A 20,267-nucleotide genomic window follows, 5' to 3' on the forward strand; every position below is an offset into this window, starting at 1 on the left:
GAGTCCTTGCTCTGGGGGAAGGAGGCTGATAAATGGTGTGGGAGGCTTTACGGAGGGGCTTGTGTGGCAGGGAATTCACATGTCCAGCCAACAGCCAGTGAGAACTTGACGCATGCCACCAGCCACCCCAGGTGAGCTTGGAAAGAGACCCTCTCCCTGTTGAATGTTGAGTTGACTGCAGCTCTGGTAGTTACCTTTATTGCAGACTTGTGAGACACCCAGAGTCAGGGGCACTCAGCTAAGGTGCACTTGGATTTCTGACCCACAGAAATTGTGAGAAAATATACATTTGTGTTTTTAAGTTGTTAAGTTTGGTGTAATTTGTTTTACAGCAATAGGTAACTAATACAGGGCTACCCAGGATCCAAAGTCAATTAAGAAATAGCAATAATGCGTTATGCACAAACAATGAATCATGGAACACTACATCAAAAACTAATGATGTAATGTATGGTGATTAACATAACAATAAAAAATTATAAAAAAAAAGAAATAGCAATAATGCAATAATCCTCCAGACTATTAGGGGTTATAGAAAAGAGGTCATGATCACGGTACAATATGGTAGGTGTTATAGAAATATACACCACAGGATGCCTGGGTAGTGCAGTTGGTTACATGTCTGACTCTTGGTTTTGGCTCAGGTCATGATCTCAGGGTTGTGAGACTGAGCCCCACATGACTCTCTCTCCCTCTCCCTCTGCCTTTACCCCCCCTTAAATAAATAAAATCTTTTTTTAAAGAAACATACACAGCAAGTGACGGCAGAACACAGAATTTTAACTGTGCTTGATGCTAAAGGATTCACTTAGCAGATTTTATTTTGTCACTGAATGAGGATGTTAAGTGGTCTGATGAAAATGAGGAGAAAAGGTGATAGGACATTTAAGAGAAAATAAATTTTTAGAACCTCTTCTGGAAAGAACAGTTGAAGGATTTGGCAAAGAAACAAATAATGGTATCCAGGCAGTGTAGAGTTGGGGTTGAAGATCATGGACTTCAGGACCTTCCATCAAGGTTGGGGTTTATGTATCAAATGGTCTTAGCAATATGGATATAAGACTAGAGAGGCTGGTGGTTGAATTTGGGACTTCAGAGAAGATTAAACAGAAGAGCAAAAAACCAATGAAGAGAAACAGCTGAGAAAAATGGAAGGACAATTCTTAGAGTTCTGGCTCATGGAATTCAGGTTGAATAGGGAAAGAAAGACAATCAAAGCTGCTGAAGAGTCTGTGGGAAATACAGCCAATTCTGACTTCCCACCAATCCTTAGGACTAAGGGAGTCTGTGCTATTTGGTTTAAGCCTGGGTCACGCCCTCCATTCTTGAGTTGGAGGAGACTTCCAGCAGAGGGTGGGAAAGGAATGGTCACCCAAAAGGAAATGCAGTTATGCTACCAGGAAGAGTAGATGAATGCTTTATAACAGAGACTGCTGCCGGGGCACCTGGGTGGCTCAGTCGTTAAGCATCTGCCTTTGGCTAAGGTCATGGTCCCAGGGTCCTGGGATCGAGCCTCGCATCGGGCTCCCTGCTCTGCGGGAAGCCTGCTTCTCCCTCTCCCACTTCCCCTGCTTGTGTTCCCTCTCTCACTGTATCTCTTTCTGGCAAATAAATAAATAAATCTTAAAAAAAAATAAATAAATAACAGAGACTGCTGGTTCCCTACTCTAATTTCCATTTCTTCCAGAGTATGAGAACCTCTAGTTTTTAGGGAGTGGAATAGCTAGGGATAGCCATGTAGTTAGGGATAGCCATGTAACTAATTCGCTGCTCAAAGGGATGTGGACAGAAGTGTTCTGGACTCGGCCCTTAAAGGGAAGGGGTTAGCGTTCCATTTCCCTTTTACTCCTCTTCTGCCAGCTGGAAAGTGGTTGTGGTGGTGAGCCAAGGTAGGCCCTGGACCATGAGGAAGAGCTTACACCCTAGGGTGGGTAGAACAACAGAAGGAACCTATAATCCCTGGATGATCTTATGGAGCCTTCCTGGTCCTATATGAGGGACAATTAAACTACATTTTTTTTAAGCTGCTCTGTGAACCAGACTAACACCATCTTGGACAGACCTGCCATGATGACCCCTCTGTGACCTGAAGCCTTCTTGAGCATGGGCCCCACCAACACCCACCCCCAACACATTCTTTCTTTTTGTTTAACCACACCCTTAAGTATACCCTCAGGGCATAATATCCCCGATCTGCTTTGGAGATATGACTGTGACACACACCTGTTTTCCCAAACATTCTCCCCCCAGCAAGTACTCCCCAGCCTCTAGGGCTATAAAAGCAGGTCCACAGGAGGTGGGGTTGTGGAGATCTACTCATCTTGCTGCCACTGAAGACAGGCTTCTGTCTGTAAGTCCCCCTAATAAAAAACCATTTCTTTGTCAAGCTGGACTTGTCCGGCCTTTTTCTTTGGTCTTATGGCCCTTCAGCCTTTGGAGATTGTTCTTCATATACCTTCCTTTTACAAAACAGCCACTTTTAATGTGGTTCTCTGTCACAAGTGGCTGGACCTATATTTCAAGTAATTCAGATATGCAGTACAAAAAAAATAAGCTGGGAATAGAAATGACCATAGCAGAAAATAGAAAGTAGTAAAGCAATAAACAGAGGCACAGGCAAAAATTAGGGATGCAGAGAAAAATCACCTCAACCCAGGCTGTGAGCTTTCAGGAGAGGTTGAATTGTCTGATTATTGACAGACTCCAAACTGCTTGTAGGTTGGTGGGGTGCAGGCCTGGGAATATGCCTCAACAGCCTGATTCTTCCAGACAGGAACACAGCAATGGTTCTAGATAAAGCAATGATGATGGTAGCATGATAGCGACAACTAGTCTATGCATCAAGCTGACCCAAGCAACTTTTGAACCTTGGTATACTATTTAAATTAATCATGGTTTGGGCAAATGTTTCTTGATAATCATCATGGAAATTTAGAAATTTAGGAGCAGACTGGGGCGCCTGGGTGGCTCAGTCGTTAAGCATCTGCCTTCAGCCCAGGTCATGATCCCAGGGTCCTGGGATCGAGTCCCGCATTGGGCTCCCTGCTCCGCGGGAAGCCTGCTTCTCCCTCTCCCACTCCCCCTGCTTGTGTTCCCTCTCTCACTGTGTCTCTCTCTGTCAAATAAATAAAATCATTAAAAAAAAGAAATTTGGAGCAGAAGCAATCCTAGCCAAGTAGAAAACCCTGTTCCAATGCAGTTTAAAAAAATAAGTCCAGAGATGCTAAGTTTTGCGCATAGCCAGTAGCAGCCAGGCATAATTCCCAGGCCAGTGAGGGCTGCGAGTTTGTACTTAATTTGTAAAGAATCCTATCGAAGCTTTTTATTCCTCCAGCAAAATTATAACCTAAGGTTGCTATTTGCGATGCCCTCTTTTAATTTTCCATGAGCATACCTTGCATTAACATAGCACTTTTTAGCTTTCAGAATATTTTCACATAGTTTCTCATATGATCCTGAGACTAATCCTGTGCAATGAAGTGAGTGGAGGATTAGTGACATTTCCATTTTGCTACTAAGGAAATTGAAGCCGGAAAGTCAAGAGACCGTCCAATGATGAAGCGCTAGTAATTGGCAGAGGGAATTAAGTATCACGCTCTTAGCAATCATCCACTGATTTTCCTGTTATTTGCTCCGCCTTTCTCTTACTTTATGGAGGAAAAATATTGTGTGGCTCATGAGGAAGTTGGAGTAAACCTCAGACAACAAATTATTCAGGGCTTTTTCATTATCTAGAGCTGCCACATGCGGCTAAAATTTAAAACTCAGCTCCTCATTGTAACGTGAAGGGGTCAGTGGTCACACTTGGCCAGCGGTTACTCTACTGATACAGAACATTTCTATCACGTCGGAGGGTTCTGTTGGACAGCGTAGAGGTGTCTCTCTTCCACCAGTCCTCAATCTTGCCCTCAGTCTGTGTATAATCCAAGCCCAAAGACTGGTCCCCAAACTCTTCCACTTCCTAAAGCAGATTGGAAAAGTGGTAATCCCAGTTTTAAACCTGGTAATACCGAGAAATCGTTTGGCCTAGACGTGCTACGAAGGTGAGGGTAAGAAAAGCCCCAAAGCCTTCCACCCAAGTCTGGCCGGCAAGCGGGCGGTGAAAGGCAGCCGAGACTCCAGACGCAGAGGTGGAAGGAGAAGCAAAGGGGCGGAGCTGAGCGCGGCGCGCTCGGGGCGGGTGCCGTCACGAAGCCGGGGGCGGGGCCACGAGGGGCGGGCCCGTGGGCGGGGGGAGCGGGGCGGCCGGCGCGCCAGCACTGCCGTGCGTGCTCACGTGACAGGTCCGCGAGGCCCCGCTCGCGCAGTCGTCTGGACGAACGAAGATGGCGGCCGAGAGGGAGCCTCCTCCGCTGGGGGACGCGAAGCCCACCGACTTTGAGGAGCTGGAGGACGGAGAGGACCTGTTCACCAGCACAGTGTCCACCCTAGAGGTGAGACCGCGTCGCCGTGGGTGCTGCGCTCCGCTACTGCCGCGCGTCTCACCTTTAGGTGCCTTTCCCCTGCCCGGACTTGTCTCTCCCCACCCCCCGGGTTTGCAGGAACCTGCTCGGGGCGACACCTGTGACGCGGGCCCCACCTCAGGTACCTGTCACTGGGCTGGAGCTTGGCCTGGACGGCTAGGCTTCCTCAGGAGACCAGCGCGCGGGCTGGGGGCCGACCTGATCCTCTCTGGGGGGGCAGGGACCGGCCCGAGCATCTCAGCGCCCTTTCCCCGCTCAGCTGGCCTTCCTCGGTGTCACTTGCACCTCTTCTCCAGACCAGGGAAGGGCTTGCCCTGAGTCCTGGTATAAACCTCACCATCCTCCCGGCGACCTCCGCAGTCCCTTTGGAGAGGTGCTTGCTTTTCCCTTCCCAAGAGAGGGTGTGCCCCTGAAGGGAGGGAGCACTGAACTGAGTGTTGAGTGGCCGTGGCTCTGCAGGGAGCGTGTGGATGCACTTTTCCCAGTCATGACCCTTCATGGACTGCTAGTTCCCCTTAAGGGAGGTGCCTCAGTATTCTACTGTTAAATGCATTTAACCGGTTTTGTCGTCTTTAGTTCCTAGACTTTTTAAGAATAAGAGTGTTTATAAAATATTAAGTTGAAGGGTGGGAGTAGTCCAGACAGATGCTGGTTTCGTTGTTGGTTTCTTTTTTTAAGTTACCACGGAGAAGTAAAAACAGATCCTCACTCCCTTTTTCCTCTTTTCTCGCATGGTCAGCGATCTCTGAAGTTGAGTGTTCCTGTTTTTGTCAAAGGAAACACTGTTAACTGTATTGGCCTCCTAGATCCATTTCGGGTTTGAATTGCTTTGCATTTGGTGAGGGCGCCCACACCTCATAGCCCAGTTTTTTGTGTGTATGTGTGTTAAAATGTATGCAAATTGCCCAGAAGATTGTTTACCTTGGGCTGTATTTCCTTATAAAGTGCTTTTTAGTAAGCTTTTTTGGCTTATGCATGTAGCCACCAAAACAGTTGGAAATTACTGTAAAATAGCCTTTATTCGAAATTCATTTACTGGGAACTTCCGGGAACCAGTTTCCACACTGACCATACTCTGCAAATTGCGTGTACAGGTTCTCAGTCAAACCCCCACCTCTCCTCAGATTATATGCTTCTTGGGGCTGATAGTGCTTTGATCATCTTTGTGTTCCTCCCAGTCTTGAATACTTCCATTTAGTAAATGTTTGCTGGATTCATTGTCTGAACAGCATCCTAAGAATTAGTAAAAATTGTCTTGCATAACATCCTTTTAGGTTTAGTATGTTTTTAGCCCTTTATACGTACTGTATAACTATCTTAAAATGTAATGAGCGTTAGTGTCTATGCAGGATTCTAAGACCTGTATTTCCTTGAGGGCTGCAAAGGTTTTCCCCCAGCTAGGATCGAAACAAACTATTGACCTTGTGTAAACTTGACTACTTCGAACACTAACCATCCCTGTTTAATTGAGGTTTTTAGGAGTTGAGTAAAAGAAACTATAATCTGTATTTCCCGTTTGGTTGGGACTTTTTAATAAGGTATTTGACTTTTTTTTTTCCAATAAAAGTCTACAGAAGTTTTGAGTATGAATAAATTGAGCTTGGTTAGTGCACTGTGAAAGTTGTAAATAAAGTTGGTTTTGATTGTTTATCTAAACCCCCTTTTTTATAGATTCATTCAGGTTATTAACTTTAAGTTAGTATAACTGAGATTTGTAAATTCAGAATCTTTTTTGCTTTCCAAACTGTTACAGGAAGGATATATAGCAGTGTTTTTTAGTATACCAAAAGTGCTCTGAAGGAATGTTCTTTTTTAGTAACTCCACTTTTGTTTTCAAAAGTGCTTCTCAAACCTCACTGGAGAAACCAGGGGATTCACGTTTGAAATGCAGATGTCTCTAGATCAGTGCTTTTCTAACTTTATACATAAGTTACTCAGGGATCTTGTTAAAGTGCAAATTATGATTCTGTAGGGCTGGGATAAGTCTATTATTATGCGTTTTTAACAAACTCCTCATGACTTTGCTTCTGGTCCATAGACAATAATGAGTTGCTAAGCCCCAGATGATTCTGATGCAGATCATCTGCTTTGAATAGTTATTACCTAAGCTGTAAATTGAAAGACATAAATTGATGTCTTTAAGGAAAAAGTAAGTCAGAGTTTTTAAAATTATTTATGTAGAAACTTTTTCCTTTGAGGGTATTTGGAGGAAAAAATCAATTGAAATCCGTATAGGTAAAAATAAATTTATAGACATTTTCACTGTCATCATTGTTACGCTTGTAATGACCGTACAACTTAGTGTATGAGTATATTTTTAACACAGTATTAGACTCCTTTCCTTTCACAATTAAGAACAGTCACATAAAGCCAAATTCAGTTAATGAAGCATATTTAAAACTCCTTAGTGTTCATTTCTGTTCTGTGAAACAAGACACTGGTAGCCCCTAGCATAGGGGGCTAGGAATAGAGTGAGCAGTAGAAAGAATCTAGTGAAAGCATGTTCTTTTTGGTACCTGAGAGGCAAAGCTTTAAATTGTTTAGGAATACTGCTTTTTACTTAAATGATACAGCCCTAAGCTTAAAAGGTGCTTGCCCTAAAGCAGTATGGAGTAATAAGACAACACCTTAAATAGTAACGGGTCGCCTGGGTGGCTCAGTCGGTTGAGTATCTTCCTTTGACTCAGGTCCTGATCCCAGGTCGTGGGATTCAGCCCCACCTAGGGCTCCCTGCTCAGCGGGGAGTCTGCTCCTCCCTCTGCCTCTCGCCCTGCACGTTCTCTCTCTCTCTCTCTCTCTCATGCTCTCTCAAATAAATAAATTTTTAATAAAAAAATAAAGTCAGGAAATTTATATGTCTTGTTCTCTATTTTAAACAGTTATATTGAGGTATTACATACCATGCAATTCATTCATTTAATGTGTACAATTTGATGGTTTTTAGTGTATTTACAGATATGTGCAATCATGACCACAGTTACAGAACATTTTCATCATCTCAAAATAAAACTATCACCCCCTGCCCCCATCCCCCAAGTCTCTCTGTCCCCAACCTTCAACAGCCACTAATTAACTTTCTGTCTCTGTGGACTTCTCTTTTCTGGACTTTGTATGAATGAAATCATATAATATGTGATTTTTCATGACTGGCTTCTTTCACTTAGCATAGTGTTTTCAAAGTCCTTTTTACAGAATGGAATGGAATAATATTTCATTGTGTGGCTATACCACATTTTGTTACCCGTTCATCAGTTGATGGACATACAGATTGTTTCCAGGCTTTGGCTATTGTGAGTAATGCTGCAATAAACATTTGTGTACAAGTAGAATTACTGGGTCCTATGGTACATTTAATCATTTGAATAATTGCCAGACTGGTTTCCCAAAATGGCCACACCATTTTACATTTCCACCAGCCATGTGTGAGGGTACCAGTTTTTTCATATGCTCACCAACACCTGTTAATATGACTTTTTTTGGTTCTGTTCATCTTAATGAGTGTGAAGTGCTATCCTAGTGTGGTTTTGATTGCATTTTCTTGGTAACCAAAGATATTGCACCTCTTCATGTGCTTGTTGGCCATTTGTATATCTTCTTTGGAGGAATGTCTATTCAGATCCTTTGCTCATTTTTTAATTGAGTGGTCTATTACTGAGTTATAAGAATTCTTTATATAATTCTAGGTACAAGTTCCTTATTAGATACATGATTTGCAGATGTTTTCTCCCATTTTCTGGGTTGTCTTTTCATGTTCTTGATGGTGTCCTTAATAATTTTAAAAATTGTTTGACAAAGTCCAGTTTATTTTTAAAATTTTTTTTCTCATGCTTTCACTATCATATCTAAGAATCCCCTGCCAGATCCAAGGTTATGAAGATTTACATGTTTGTTTTCTTCTAAGAAGTTTTTGGTTTTGGCTCTTACTTTTAGGTCTTTGATCATTTGAGTTAATTTTTGTGTATGGCATGAGGTAGGGTCCACCTTTATTCTTTTGCACATGGCAATTCAGTTGTCTGAGAACCATTTGTTGAAAAGACTATTCTTTACTCATTTGAACGGTCTTGGCACCCTTGTTGAAAATCGCTTGACCATAGATGTTCACACCTGGTTCTCATACCAACCTCAAATACAAGGGTCAGTTGAAGTTTAGATGGGGGGACAATTGTGTCACATGAAGATGTGATAGAGCATTTCATATTGAATTTCCAGATGGTCTTAAAATTCCTTTTTCTTTAACCCCATGCTCAGAAGATATCTTACTTCGTTGATTTCAACAAATACTTGGTTATTTACCCTCCGCTCTACTGTTTATATGATAATCAGAGTGCAAATATCAGCCAACTCCTACAAGTCTTTGAGAACAGAATAAAGAGTTGTACAGAAAACTCTGATACAGGTGGTCTTTATATGGTCTGAAAATACATCAGTCTTCACTGAAAGTACCAGTGAAACAGTGGGGAGATTATAATTCCTATCAGTGTTCTTGACACATAGTAGATGAACAGTAAATGCTTCTCTTGGTTGAGAGAAGCTCATTGAAGAGGTAATAGTTAAGAGAGACCTTGAAGGGGTAATGAAATTTCCAAGTGGGAGAATAGCAAGGGTCACTCAAGGGTCAGTCCATATTCTAGGGAACCATAAAAAATTCTGTGGGTGGCTGAATATAGGATGTACGTTTACTATGTGGTGAGATTGTGAAGGGCTTTGGAATCTGTTATGTAGGTGGGTGAGAGCTATGAAAGATTTTTATGACAGTTAACATGATCACCTGGGAAGATTAATGTGCTAGCAGTCTGAGAGGTAAATTTGAGTGGACGGTATTACTGGTAAGTTAATGAGTTGGAGGCTATTTTAAGCCTGAAGTTAAAGACCTCAAGAAGGAAAGCACAAATAGTAAAGGAGAAAAGGAAATTGATGGAACAGTAGATAAAAAGTTAGACATCTAAAGACATCATTTATGTCTCCCTCTCTTCGGGTGATCCTTTGACAAAGGAATTACAAGTTTCATTTCACTTAGGGATACATTACACCAGTGAAGAGAACATGAAGCAGTTAGAAGTGCTGGATGGGCTAGAAATGTTGATTTAGAAATCTGTCATGAATTTATTGAGTGATTACATTAAACCAGACTGTGGACATCTAGTCCCTGCCCTATGGAGTATATGAAAGGAGTCAATGTAATAAACACAGCTGTGTGAACAGACACCTACAATACCAGGTGATACACGTGTATTTGAAATACGCACGTGGCACAAAAACGGTATAGAACACTGGAGTGATTTAATTGCATAGAAATGATCTTTGAAATCCTGAAATTGGTTGAAATTATCAAGAGAGAATAAGTAGAGTAAGACAAGGGACTGTTGATACATACTAAATTAGTATGTACTGTGCCTACACAACAGGTAGTAATAGTGTATAAGTTGTTTTCTTAATTCTGTTTTCTGATCTCTGGGTAGACCTCCAACTTTAAATGTACTCATTTTTCTGAAAATTTCAATGTGAGTTACCTTTGTTTCAGAGAAACATTTTGTGATCAGGTGTTTAAAGGGAGTGAGCACTGGAAATCACTAAAAACTTTTATGAAGCAGTAGCACTCAGTTGACCACTTTCCCTTAAAACCATTAAATTTAAGGATTTTAGAATGAACTATTTTTAGTGCCTCTAAAAAATGCTATTAAATGTAGTTGCTTGAGGTAGAGTTACTTTCTTGCAGACTTTTTTCTTAAGAATAAAATTTCCCTTTAATGTAATTTTACAAATACCCACTTTCCTACGAAATGGAATTGTGGTTTTTTTCTTTTTCTTCTGTGATGGTAGTTTTTACTTGGGGCAAAATTAACCTCAATTTAGTAAAATTCACTACCACTTCAATCAAGATACAGAACACTCATCACCTAAAAAAATTCTCTCACATAGTTAACACTTCCCACTTCTAATCTCTGGCAGCCACTGATCTGTTAGATGGAATCATGTGGTATGAAACTTTATGAGTCTAGCTGCTTTAATTTAGCGTAAAGTATCTGAGATTCAAATGTTGTTGTCTGTTATCGGTAGTTCATTACTTTTTTATTGCTGAATTTAGTATTCCATTGTGTGTATGTATCACGGTTGTTGAAGGACTGTTCCGTTGTTTCCAGCTTCTGGCATTAATGAGTAAAGTCAATATAAATATTTATGTGCAGGTTTTTGTATGAACACAGTTCTCATTTCTTTTGGGTGAATAAGAAGTGGGATTGCTGGGTTATATGGTATGTTTGGCTTTGTAAGAAACTGCCATACTTGTGCCAGAATGGTCTATGAGAGGTGAAGTCATTTGCTTTTAGTCTCATGAGTTAATGGCTATAGTAATAATACCACTCAGGAACATACCCATTAGGACACTATTCCCCAAGTCTGAGAATCATTAATCTATGGTTTCATGTTCTAAAAAGCACGATGCTTCGATACAAAAGCATGTCACTGTATTTCGTGGTGTCATAAAAGTTATTTTAATACAGAAATTTTACCCTTATTCAGAGAGTTACCCTATGTATTATTGAACGTTTGAATCTTGAAAGCTTGCCCCAGGGAACCTTTTGTGCAGCTAGATTTGTCTATTTTAGTCTCTGGTCAGGTTTCTGTTCATTCCATCTTTGAAATCTAATAAAATTCTAAGAGATTAAAGGAAGGAAGGGAAAGAAAGCAAAGAAAGAAACTGCCAAATTCTTCCAAATCAGATGTATCATTACATTCCCATAGCAATGAATGAGAATACTAGTTGTTGCACATCTTGTGTGCACTTGTTAGTGTCAGTTTTTATTTTAGGTAGTGGTGAGCTTTAGGCTGGTTTATATTGTCTTGAAAGAAGTGATTGTTAAATTGTCAAGAATTTGTAAACTGGTTATTAAACACAGCCATTGTTAAAATTAAGTTACAAACATATTTAAATGAATTCTATTGAAAATGAAGGTGGGGCGCCTGGGTGGCTCAGCTGGTTAAACGGCTTGACTCTTGGATTTTGGCTTAGGTCCTGATCTCCAGGCTCCTGGGATCAAGCCTCGTGTCAGGCTCTGCACTCAGTGGGGAATCAGCTTCAGTATTCTCTCTCTCTCCTTCTGCCCCTCCCTTCACTCACTTGCTCACTCTCTCTAAATAAATAAATCTTTTTTAAAAATGAAGGTAATAAATATTCAAAGCTTGTCACTTACTAATTCCCTTACGGAATTTTATTATTTCTTATGCTCTTGAGGTTATATGTCTATTGTATTTGTATGGTGTTAAGTGCGTATCTTCCCAAGTCCACTTTCAGTGAGGGGTAATCAGCCACAGCAGGCATGTTTATTCCACAAAAATCAGCAGAAGCTGTCAGTCAGAGTCTTCACTCTCAAAGACATGGTTGCTAAACATTTACCAGCACAACAGTGATTTTTAGCCCTTCTAACAGGTTTGTAGTGTTCTCATTGTAGTTTTAATGTACATTCTGTAATGATTAGTGATGTTGAGATCTTTTCATGTGCATATTCACCATCTGAAAATCATATTTGGTGATGTTCTTTCACATCTATTGCCCATTTAAAAATTTGGATCTCCTTATTGAGTTTTGAGAATTCTTCATGTATTCTCAATACAAATCCTTTGCCAGATGTGTGTTTTGCAAATATTCCTACCCAATCTGTGGCTTGTTGTTTTGTGCTATTAACATTACCTTTCACAGACTAAAAGTTTGTTTTTTGGATGAAGTTTAAGTTATCATTTTGCTGTTGTTGATTGTACTTTAGATGTCACATATGAAATCCTTTCTTAATGAAGTTTTATAATTTTAGCTTTTAAATTTAGGCCTAGGATTCATGTAATTTACATGTGAATTCAAGTTACGGGTTTTTTTGCATATAGATATCCAGTTGTTCCAGCACCAATTATTAAAAAATAATCACACTGTTAAGGTTTGTTTTATGGCTCAAAATATGGTCTTTTATGGTAAATACTATGTTTGCACTTCAAAAGGTTATATATATAGTCAGATGTTGATGGGTGGAGTGGTCTGTAAATGTTATTTCAAGTTGGTTGGTTGTATTTTTCAATATATACATCATCATTGAATCTCATATGCTTTATGCTGAGTTTAGAAGCTAAACTTAAAAGGTTTCTTGATGAGTTATTTTTGCATCTTTTTCAAAGATCACTTGAGCATATATATGTGTATACATCTATTTCTGGACTCCATTCTATTTCACTGATCTACTGACTCCTTTTGCCAGTTGTATGCTGTCTTAGTGTAACTGAGTCTTGAAATTTGTAGTGTGAGTCCATTGACTTTTTTCTTTCCAAAATTGTTTTCGCTTTCTTACTACTTTTGCCTGAAAGTTTAAAATCAGTTTATTGATTTCTACCAAAACTTCCACCTCAGATTTTGATTTGGGATTGTGATGAGTCCATAGATTAGTTTGGGGAGAATTAGCATATTAACAATATTGAGCCTTTAAGCCATAGGTTTGCTATTTCCATTTTTTTGGTTTACTTGATTGATTTTTTTCATCAGTGTTTGTAGTTTTCAGCATACTGCTCTGGCACATATTCTGTTAGTTTATACTTATTTCATGGTTTCTTTTTACATTTGCTCATTGGTGGCATATGGACCCTCTATCCAGCAACTATACTAAACACTCATTAGTTCTAGTTTTTTTGGAGCGTCCATGGGATTTTCATGTATATAATCATACTGTTTGTGATTTGGAGTTTTATTTCTTTGTTTCCAATCTGTATGCCTTAATGTAGTAGCTAAGACCATCAGTATAATATTGGATAGGAGTGGTGAAAGTGGATATCATTTTCCCTTTTGTGAACTTCGGAGGGAAGTACTCTCTCTACATACGATGTTATCTGTTTTTTTTTTCTTTTTTTAAGATTTTATTTTTAAGTAATCTCTCCACCCAACATGGGACTTGAACTCACAACCCCAGGATTCAGTGTCGCATGTTCTGCCGACTGAGCCAGCAAGGTGCCCCATAAGTTTTTTTGTAGATGTTCTTCATCAGGTTAAAGAAGTTCTATTCTTAGTTTTCTGAAATCTTGTATTACCGAATTGAGGCTGGTTTTGGCAGATTCTTTTTCTGCGTTTAATGAGATAATTATGTAGTTTTCTTCTTGGGTTAATGATAACGTGGATTATATTGATTGATTTTAAAACACTGAATAAACCTTGCATTCCTGGGATAAGCCCGTCACAGTCATAAAACCCTTTTTATATGTTGCTGCATTCAGTTTGATAGTATTTTGTTTAGGTTCTCATGTCTGTTGCAATAGATATTTGTGTAGTATTTTCTTTTACTTGTAATATCTTTGTCTGGTTTTGGTACCCAAAATACTGGTCTCATTAGAGGAATTGGAGACGAGTATTCCTCTTCTGTATTCTTGAAGAGGTTGCGTGGAATTAGTCTTATGTCTTCTTTAAAGGTTGATAGGACTCACTAGTGAAATCATCTGAGCATGTAGTTTTGTTTTTGGAAGACTTTTAACTTCAAATTCATTATCTTTAATAGATACAGGGTTATTTCTTGTTGAACTTCTGTAGTATGGCTCTTTCAAGGAATTTGTCCATTCAGTCTAAGTTGTGAAATTTATGGACATAAGGTTTTTCATAATACTCTTTTATCCTGTGATCGTGTCTGTGAGTGTTGCCCCTGCCTTTTCATTCCTGGTATTGATAATTTATGTCTTCTATTTAATTATTTATTCATTTGTTTTGGTCTTGCTAGAGAATATCTTGGGATCTTTTCAAAAAATCAACTTTTGCTTTCTTTTTTTTCTATTGTTTGTAGAGGCTTGGATCATTGATTTGAAACTTGGCTGTTTTTTGTTTGCTTCGTTTTGTTTTTGAGTATTAATTAGCTGTATATCTCTTTAAAAGCAAAGCTTTAGCTGTATCCCACAAATTTTGATGCTGTGTTTTGTTTTCTTTCAATTTAAACTATGCTCTAGTTTCCCTTCTGACTTACTGTTTAACTTATGGGTTATTTAGAACTATGTTAATTTCCAAAATTTGGGGATTTTCTCAGTATGTCTTTGAAATTAATTTCTAGTTTAATTTGATTATGGTTAGAAAATGTTTTGTGATTTTAGTTCTTTTAAATGTGTTAACATTTGTCTCATGGCTCAGAATATGGTTTCTTTTGGTGAATATTCTGTATGTGCTTGAAAAGAATGTATATAATCTGATGTTACTATTGGAGTGTTCTATAAATGTTAAGTCAAGTTGGTTAAAAGTTTTTCCAGGTCTACTCTGTCTTGCCTTGTTACCTATCTATTCTATCAATTACTGTGAGAAGAGTGATGAAGTCTCCAAATATAATTGTAGATTTTTAATTTTTTATACTTTCAGTTCAGTTTTATCTTCATATTGAAGCTCTGTTGTTAGACACAGACTTAGCATTGTTATGATTTCTTGGTAAATTGATGATCCTTTTATCATATGATGTCCCTCTTTATTGCTGATAATACTCTATCGGAAGTTTATGATGCTAAGGTAGCACTCCATCTCTTTTTTGATTGTTTGCATGACATAGTTTTTCCATTCTTTTACTGTTAAATATCTGTGTTTTTAAAAGTAGTTTTTTTGTAGGCAGCATATTGTTCTGTATTGCTGTTTTTATATCCAGCCTAGCTACTTCTGTTCTCTAATTGGTGTGTTTAATGTAATTATTGGTGTAATTGGATTAGATCTACCATTTTATTTGTTTTCAGTTTTTTTCTGTTTCCCCTTTTCTCCCTTCTTTTGTATTACCGTAATGTCTGTAAGTAATTTTAATTTATCTATTGGGTTTTTTGCTTTATCTTTCCTTCCTCTCTATAGTTTTATAATACATATATTTTAACGTATATTATATTTACATATGTATGTGGTTGCCCTTATAATCATTTACCTCCCTTCCTTTATGTTATAGTTTTCACCTGTTATCTCCATATATTGAAAACCTTACCAGACAGTATTATAATTTTTGCTTTCTTAGTCATATACATTTTAAATAATGTAAGAGAAGAAAAATAGTCTATTACATTTCTCCAGTAACTGTTTCTGTGATTCTCACTGTATTCCTGAAGATCCAACTTGATGTTACTCATACCAGGTATCTTCAGGCTAACGATTGTCTTTTGGTCCCCCCACCCCAACTTTTTTAAAGAACTGGCCTAGTGATGACAGATTTAACTATTATAAGAAAACTATAATAAAGCTAAAAGATTCACAATCTAGATTCTCTTATGTTACTCATTATACTTTAGGGTTAAGAAATACAGAAACGGTCCCTAAACTCAGTTGAAACGTAAATGTTTGGGAAAAGGGCATATTTTTAGTTTTTTTTTTTTTAAAGATTTTATTTATTTATTTGAGAGAGAGAGAGAATGAGAGATAGCACGAGAGGGAAGAGGGTCAGAGGGAGAAGCAGACTCCCCGCCGAGCAGGGAGCCTGATGTGGGACTCGATCCCGGGACTCCAGGATCATGACCTGAGCCAAAGGCAGTCGCCCAACCAACTGAGCCACCCAGGTGCCTGCGTATTTTTAGTTTAAACCATGAAAATTTTATAATAATTGTAGACTTAATTCAGCTACTGTTAAATTTTTCTGTTAACAATAAAGGAATACTTTGAACTTATTATACATGCAACATGTTTTCAAGATCTGATTTTTTTACTATTGTAAAATAATCAGTGTTATATATGGCTGTAAAACATTACATTTTTGTTAAATGTAACTCAGCATGACAAATGAGTATCTCTAAAGGGATGACTGGAAAAGATTTTTTTAATCTTAAGTGCCCTTTTGTTAAGAAGGAAAATGAATAAAAATGTGGTTTTGGTTTATTCTTACCCTTAGAGGAGGTACTATGAATAGCTGTTCTTGTTCTTTCTTCCCTTTTTATCAAGAGAATGTTCTGTTTCTATAATGTAGAGAGATGTAATTATAACAGTTAAACCTGCTAATCCATCATCTATTATTGTTTTTTTTTAACAGTCAAGTCCATCATCTCCAGAACCAGCTAGTCTTCCTGCAGAAGATGTGAGTCCAGACTCAAATGGTCCAAAACCTGCAGAGGTAGTGCTAGATGACGACAGAGAAGATCTTTTTGCAGGTAATTATGAATATCTTTAATTTTTTTAGTAATAGTCTACTATCTCCTATTACAAGATATTCTCTAAATACCTGAAAAACTGAAATTTTGTGTAAGGTATAGTGGTAGTTCTTACCAACTTGGAATGATAGGAAATTTCCAGTTAGATCACTTTGTGAAAAATATAGACTATTGAGAGAACTAAATATGTAGTCCTTTCTGGTTTTAAGCATTTGAAAATAAATCACATATTATAATTTGATGTTTTGATCAGTACTTACACTCAAAAAACTAATGGTTGTTGAGAAATACCAGTGATTGTAATCTTTGTTACAGGTGTCACAAGCAAAATTGAACTCTGGATTTTAAAGTCAGTTAAAATCTCTTTGTTTTAATAAAATACTTCAGTATTTACCACCTGTTATATTTTGATTCACTTTTGGGTGAGTAAATTGATGGTTGAGGAATTTATTTTCCTGAGCAGGATCTGGTGTAGTCCTACTTTTAAAAAAAATTGCATTCTCTTCAAAACAGTTATATCTACTTTAACATTAAAACTTGGGTAAAAGTTAATGTTTGGGTATTGAAAGGCAAATCTTTTTTAGAATTAATGATTCAAAAAATTAAAGTAGTGAATCTTGTTTAACAACTTAATTTACCTGAACTGGTCTTCACTGGGTTAAAATTCAATAATGTGTCCTCAGCTTTTATAGTAGTTGCATATTTGAACCATTCTTTATTTTTTGTATAAATATGTGTGAAGATATGATTCTCTATGACAAAGGTCCATGTGAGTTCCTGCTTGATTAGGTTTATGAAAAGTTTTTACTACAGATGAATTCGTGTATTTCATGTCAGAAAAATTAAAATACCATACCAAGTACCAATCATATTTCCCATTCATTTTTTAGTTAGTAGCTACCTAACAACTTACCGTTTAACCAAAGTTGTAATATTCGTTTTTGTTTTCTTTTATGGACTTTTTCCCAGGCAGCCCTTAGAAGTTTTTTTATGGCATTTATGTGTTAAACTAAAAGATGACATGAGTGCTTTCTCTCCTTGGTGGGTACTAATCTAAAATTGTGTGTAATCCTCTAATAGTATAGAGTTATACATAGAAGTTCCAGATTATCCATTTCATAAAAGACCCTTTCACCTTGAAATCTTAGAATTTATACATAAGGAGTGTGCTGAAGCTAACAACAGAACTATGTGAGGGTTTTGTTGTTTTTTTTAACAGTATGCACAACTGATCAGTTTGCCAAGTGAGGACTGTACAAAGATATTTGCCCACTTGACTTGATTAGAAAAATCTTTTTCATGTTTTACTTTACCTAGCAATCTATACTAAATACTGTCTTTCAGTTATGGTCGCCAGCGTTAGTATTTGTTTTAAAAAAAAAGAGAGGGGGCGCCTGGGTGACTCGGTTAAGCATCCAGCTCTTGGTTTTGACTCAGGTCATGATCTCAGCATCATGAGATCGAGCCCTGCATCGGGCTCCACACTAAGCAAGGAATCTGCTTAAAGATTTTCTCCCTCTCTCTTTCTACCCTTCCTCCCACTCACGCTCTCTCTCTTTCTCTCACAAATAAACAAATAAAATCTTTAAAAAATAATAAAAAAGACACATGGACTGAAAAATAAACATAGTCATCTGTTTCTATTTCCTTTGCTTTCTACAAACATAGAAACTTTGGGAGTGGGGAGGGCCTCGATCTTACAATGTTAAGATAATGACCTGAGCTGAAATCAAGATTCAGATGCTTAACCTGAGCTACCCCAGCGCCTCTTATGTTTAATCTTTTATCTTAAACTCAGGTGTATTTCAAAATGACATCGTTAGATGTTCTAAGACCTAATCTGGTCGTTTTTATGTGAATGGATTAATACTACACTTGCCTCTTACTTTAATGCCTTTAAGCATGTATGTCATTCCTCCATGGAGGAGTATGATTCTTAGAAACCATAACAAAGAGTAGCATATGTTATCAGGATGGTGAAGACTACTGTCAGGTAATAATAACATGTGCTTAATTTATTTCCCCTATCTTAGAGGAGAGAATATCAATATTGCTCTAAGGATCTAGCCATTTTGATTTTAGAACCATGAAGAGATTAGATAGTATTGGTACCTTTTGGGTAGCATTTCAGGTACTTTTTTGTTAGACATGGTACCAGAAAATTTGAGTGTGACATACTACTGTTACTGGTTTACTTGGAGAGCCTTCACCAAATAGACTTGACTACACAGCCCCTCCACTATTTGTTACATCCTTCACACTAAGCTTTACCGAACATCAAGAAAGGATCATAGAGGAGTAAGTGAGGGTGAGCAAATTGCCAATGTTGAAATGGTCCTGGACTTTTAAATCTTGTTTCTGCCAGAGTCCTTAGCTTACTTCACTTACACATTTCAGCAAAGGATACAAATTGTAAGTTTAATGAGTATTCCTTTGTTTAAAAAATTCTTTGGTATCTATGTTATGAGTGAAATATTTCTTCCCTGGCATTGACATCATCAGTTTATACTTGTCCTCAAAGTATCTCTTCCCAGGAAAAGTTCATCTTTATACTTAAAACCTGTGGGGCATCTCCTGGAACCTGCAGGTCTGGTTTAAATTAAGATTTGTGAATTTGTAGTATGTTAGTTTACTTAGCTAAAAGTTATGAGAAGACTTTAAGCCGCAGACTGTATTAGGATGCTGAATCTAAATACCCATTTTCATTTTCCTCCTCCAGGTTAGCTACTTAGTTCATATTTAGCTTTTCTTATTTTGAGGTTTCTTATTATTTATGAAACAGCCTATCAGAGTCCTTGCAAAGAACACAAAATCTGTTCTCAGTGAAGTAAAATGTGATTGAAAACTTAAAGTTAACTTTATCTGTCCTGATACATCAATAAAGTTAATATGCCTTTCCCTTTGTCTCTGGGTCTGTTGCCAATAGCAGTGCCTCTTTTAGAGAATTTTAGATTTCTCTTCGTTTACTGCTTGTTGTTTTGCTTGTTTATAGATAATAGATCTCACACCTCCTAGCTTTGTTACACTGCTTTCTTATTTTCTTACGTTGCTCTTTGGTTTCATTTTTTTAAAGAACGAATAAATACTAGCCGTCTTAACTGCCTGATGGCTTTTAGTTTTTTTACATTAGGGTCATTTATTGTCTAATTGTCTATTTTACATCTATCATCTGTTTTCCTTCTGGTTACCACAGTTGGAAAGATTTCTGGTTTACTATAAAAATATAAAGAGAGTTACGTCAAGTAAGGATCTCATTAACATGAGAAAACCAGTAAGAGTAGATTGATAAAATGTTGACCTGTTTACATTTAAATGTAAATGTTAACATTATTTACCTTATTTCAGGTAAATATGTTGTTACTGCTATACTTTTTGAGGTATTAAAATGGATCACTGACTGCCATTACTACCTTCCCAAACCTCTGGGAATCTAAGAACCTCAGGTTAGAAACCACTGGTCTGATTCTGTTTCCCTTACAGCCCTGCCTTTCTTTTCTTGTTACCAGTTCTATAATCCCGCAGAACTGTGGTTTTCTTCATGGCCACTGAATGTAATTTTCATTTTTCTGGTTTTGCTTTTTATTTGTGCTATTGTTTCATTTTCCTAGAATTCTTTCCTCATTTTTTGTCTACCCATTCAGATCCTCTCAGATCAGTTTCATTAACAATTGCTGATTTCACCAGCCTAAAGTATTG

The 20,267-nt window shown here is 37.8% G+C and overlaps 1 protein-coding gene across 1 annotated transcript in view; it reads left to right on the forward strand.

Moving 5' to 3' along the window:
- Positions 1 to 4,274: 4,274 nt before the first annotated feature.
- The window catches only part of SNX2 (sorting nexin 2), a 45,631-nt gene continuing 29,638 nt past the window's right edge, over positions 4,275 to 20,267 (forward strand). Inside the window, exons 1-2 of the mRNA XM_025860818.2 lie at positions 4,275 to 4,433; positions 16,454 to 16,571. Coding sequence (XP_025716603.1) covers positions 4,326 to 4,433; positions 16,454 to 16,571 — 226 coding nt within the window. The 5' untranslated portion in view covers positions 4,275 to 4,325. The remainder of the gene's footprint in view (positions 4,434 to 16,453; positions 16,572 to 20,267) is intronic.

Source organism: Callorhinus ursinus, unplaced genomic scaffold (genome assembly GCF_003265705.2).
Source record: "Callorhinus ursinus isolate GAN/ISIS: 27379988/994484 unplaced genomic scaffold, GSC_fseal_2.0 scaffold30, whole genome shotgun sequence".
In the NCBI taxonomy this organism is placed as follows: domain Eukaryota; kingdom Metazoa; phylum Chordata; class Mammalia; order Carnivora; family Otariidae; genus Callorhinus; species Callorhinus ursinus.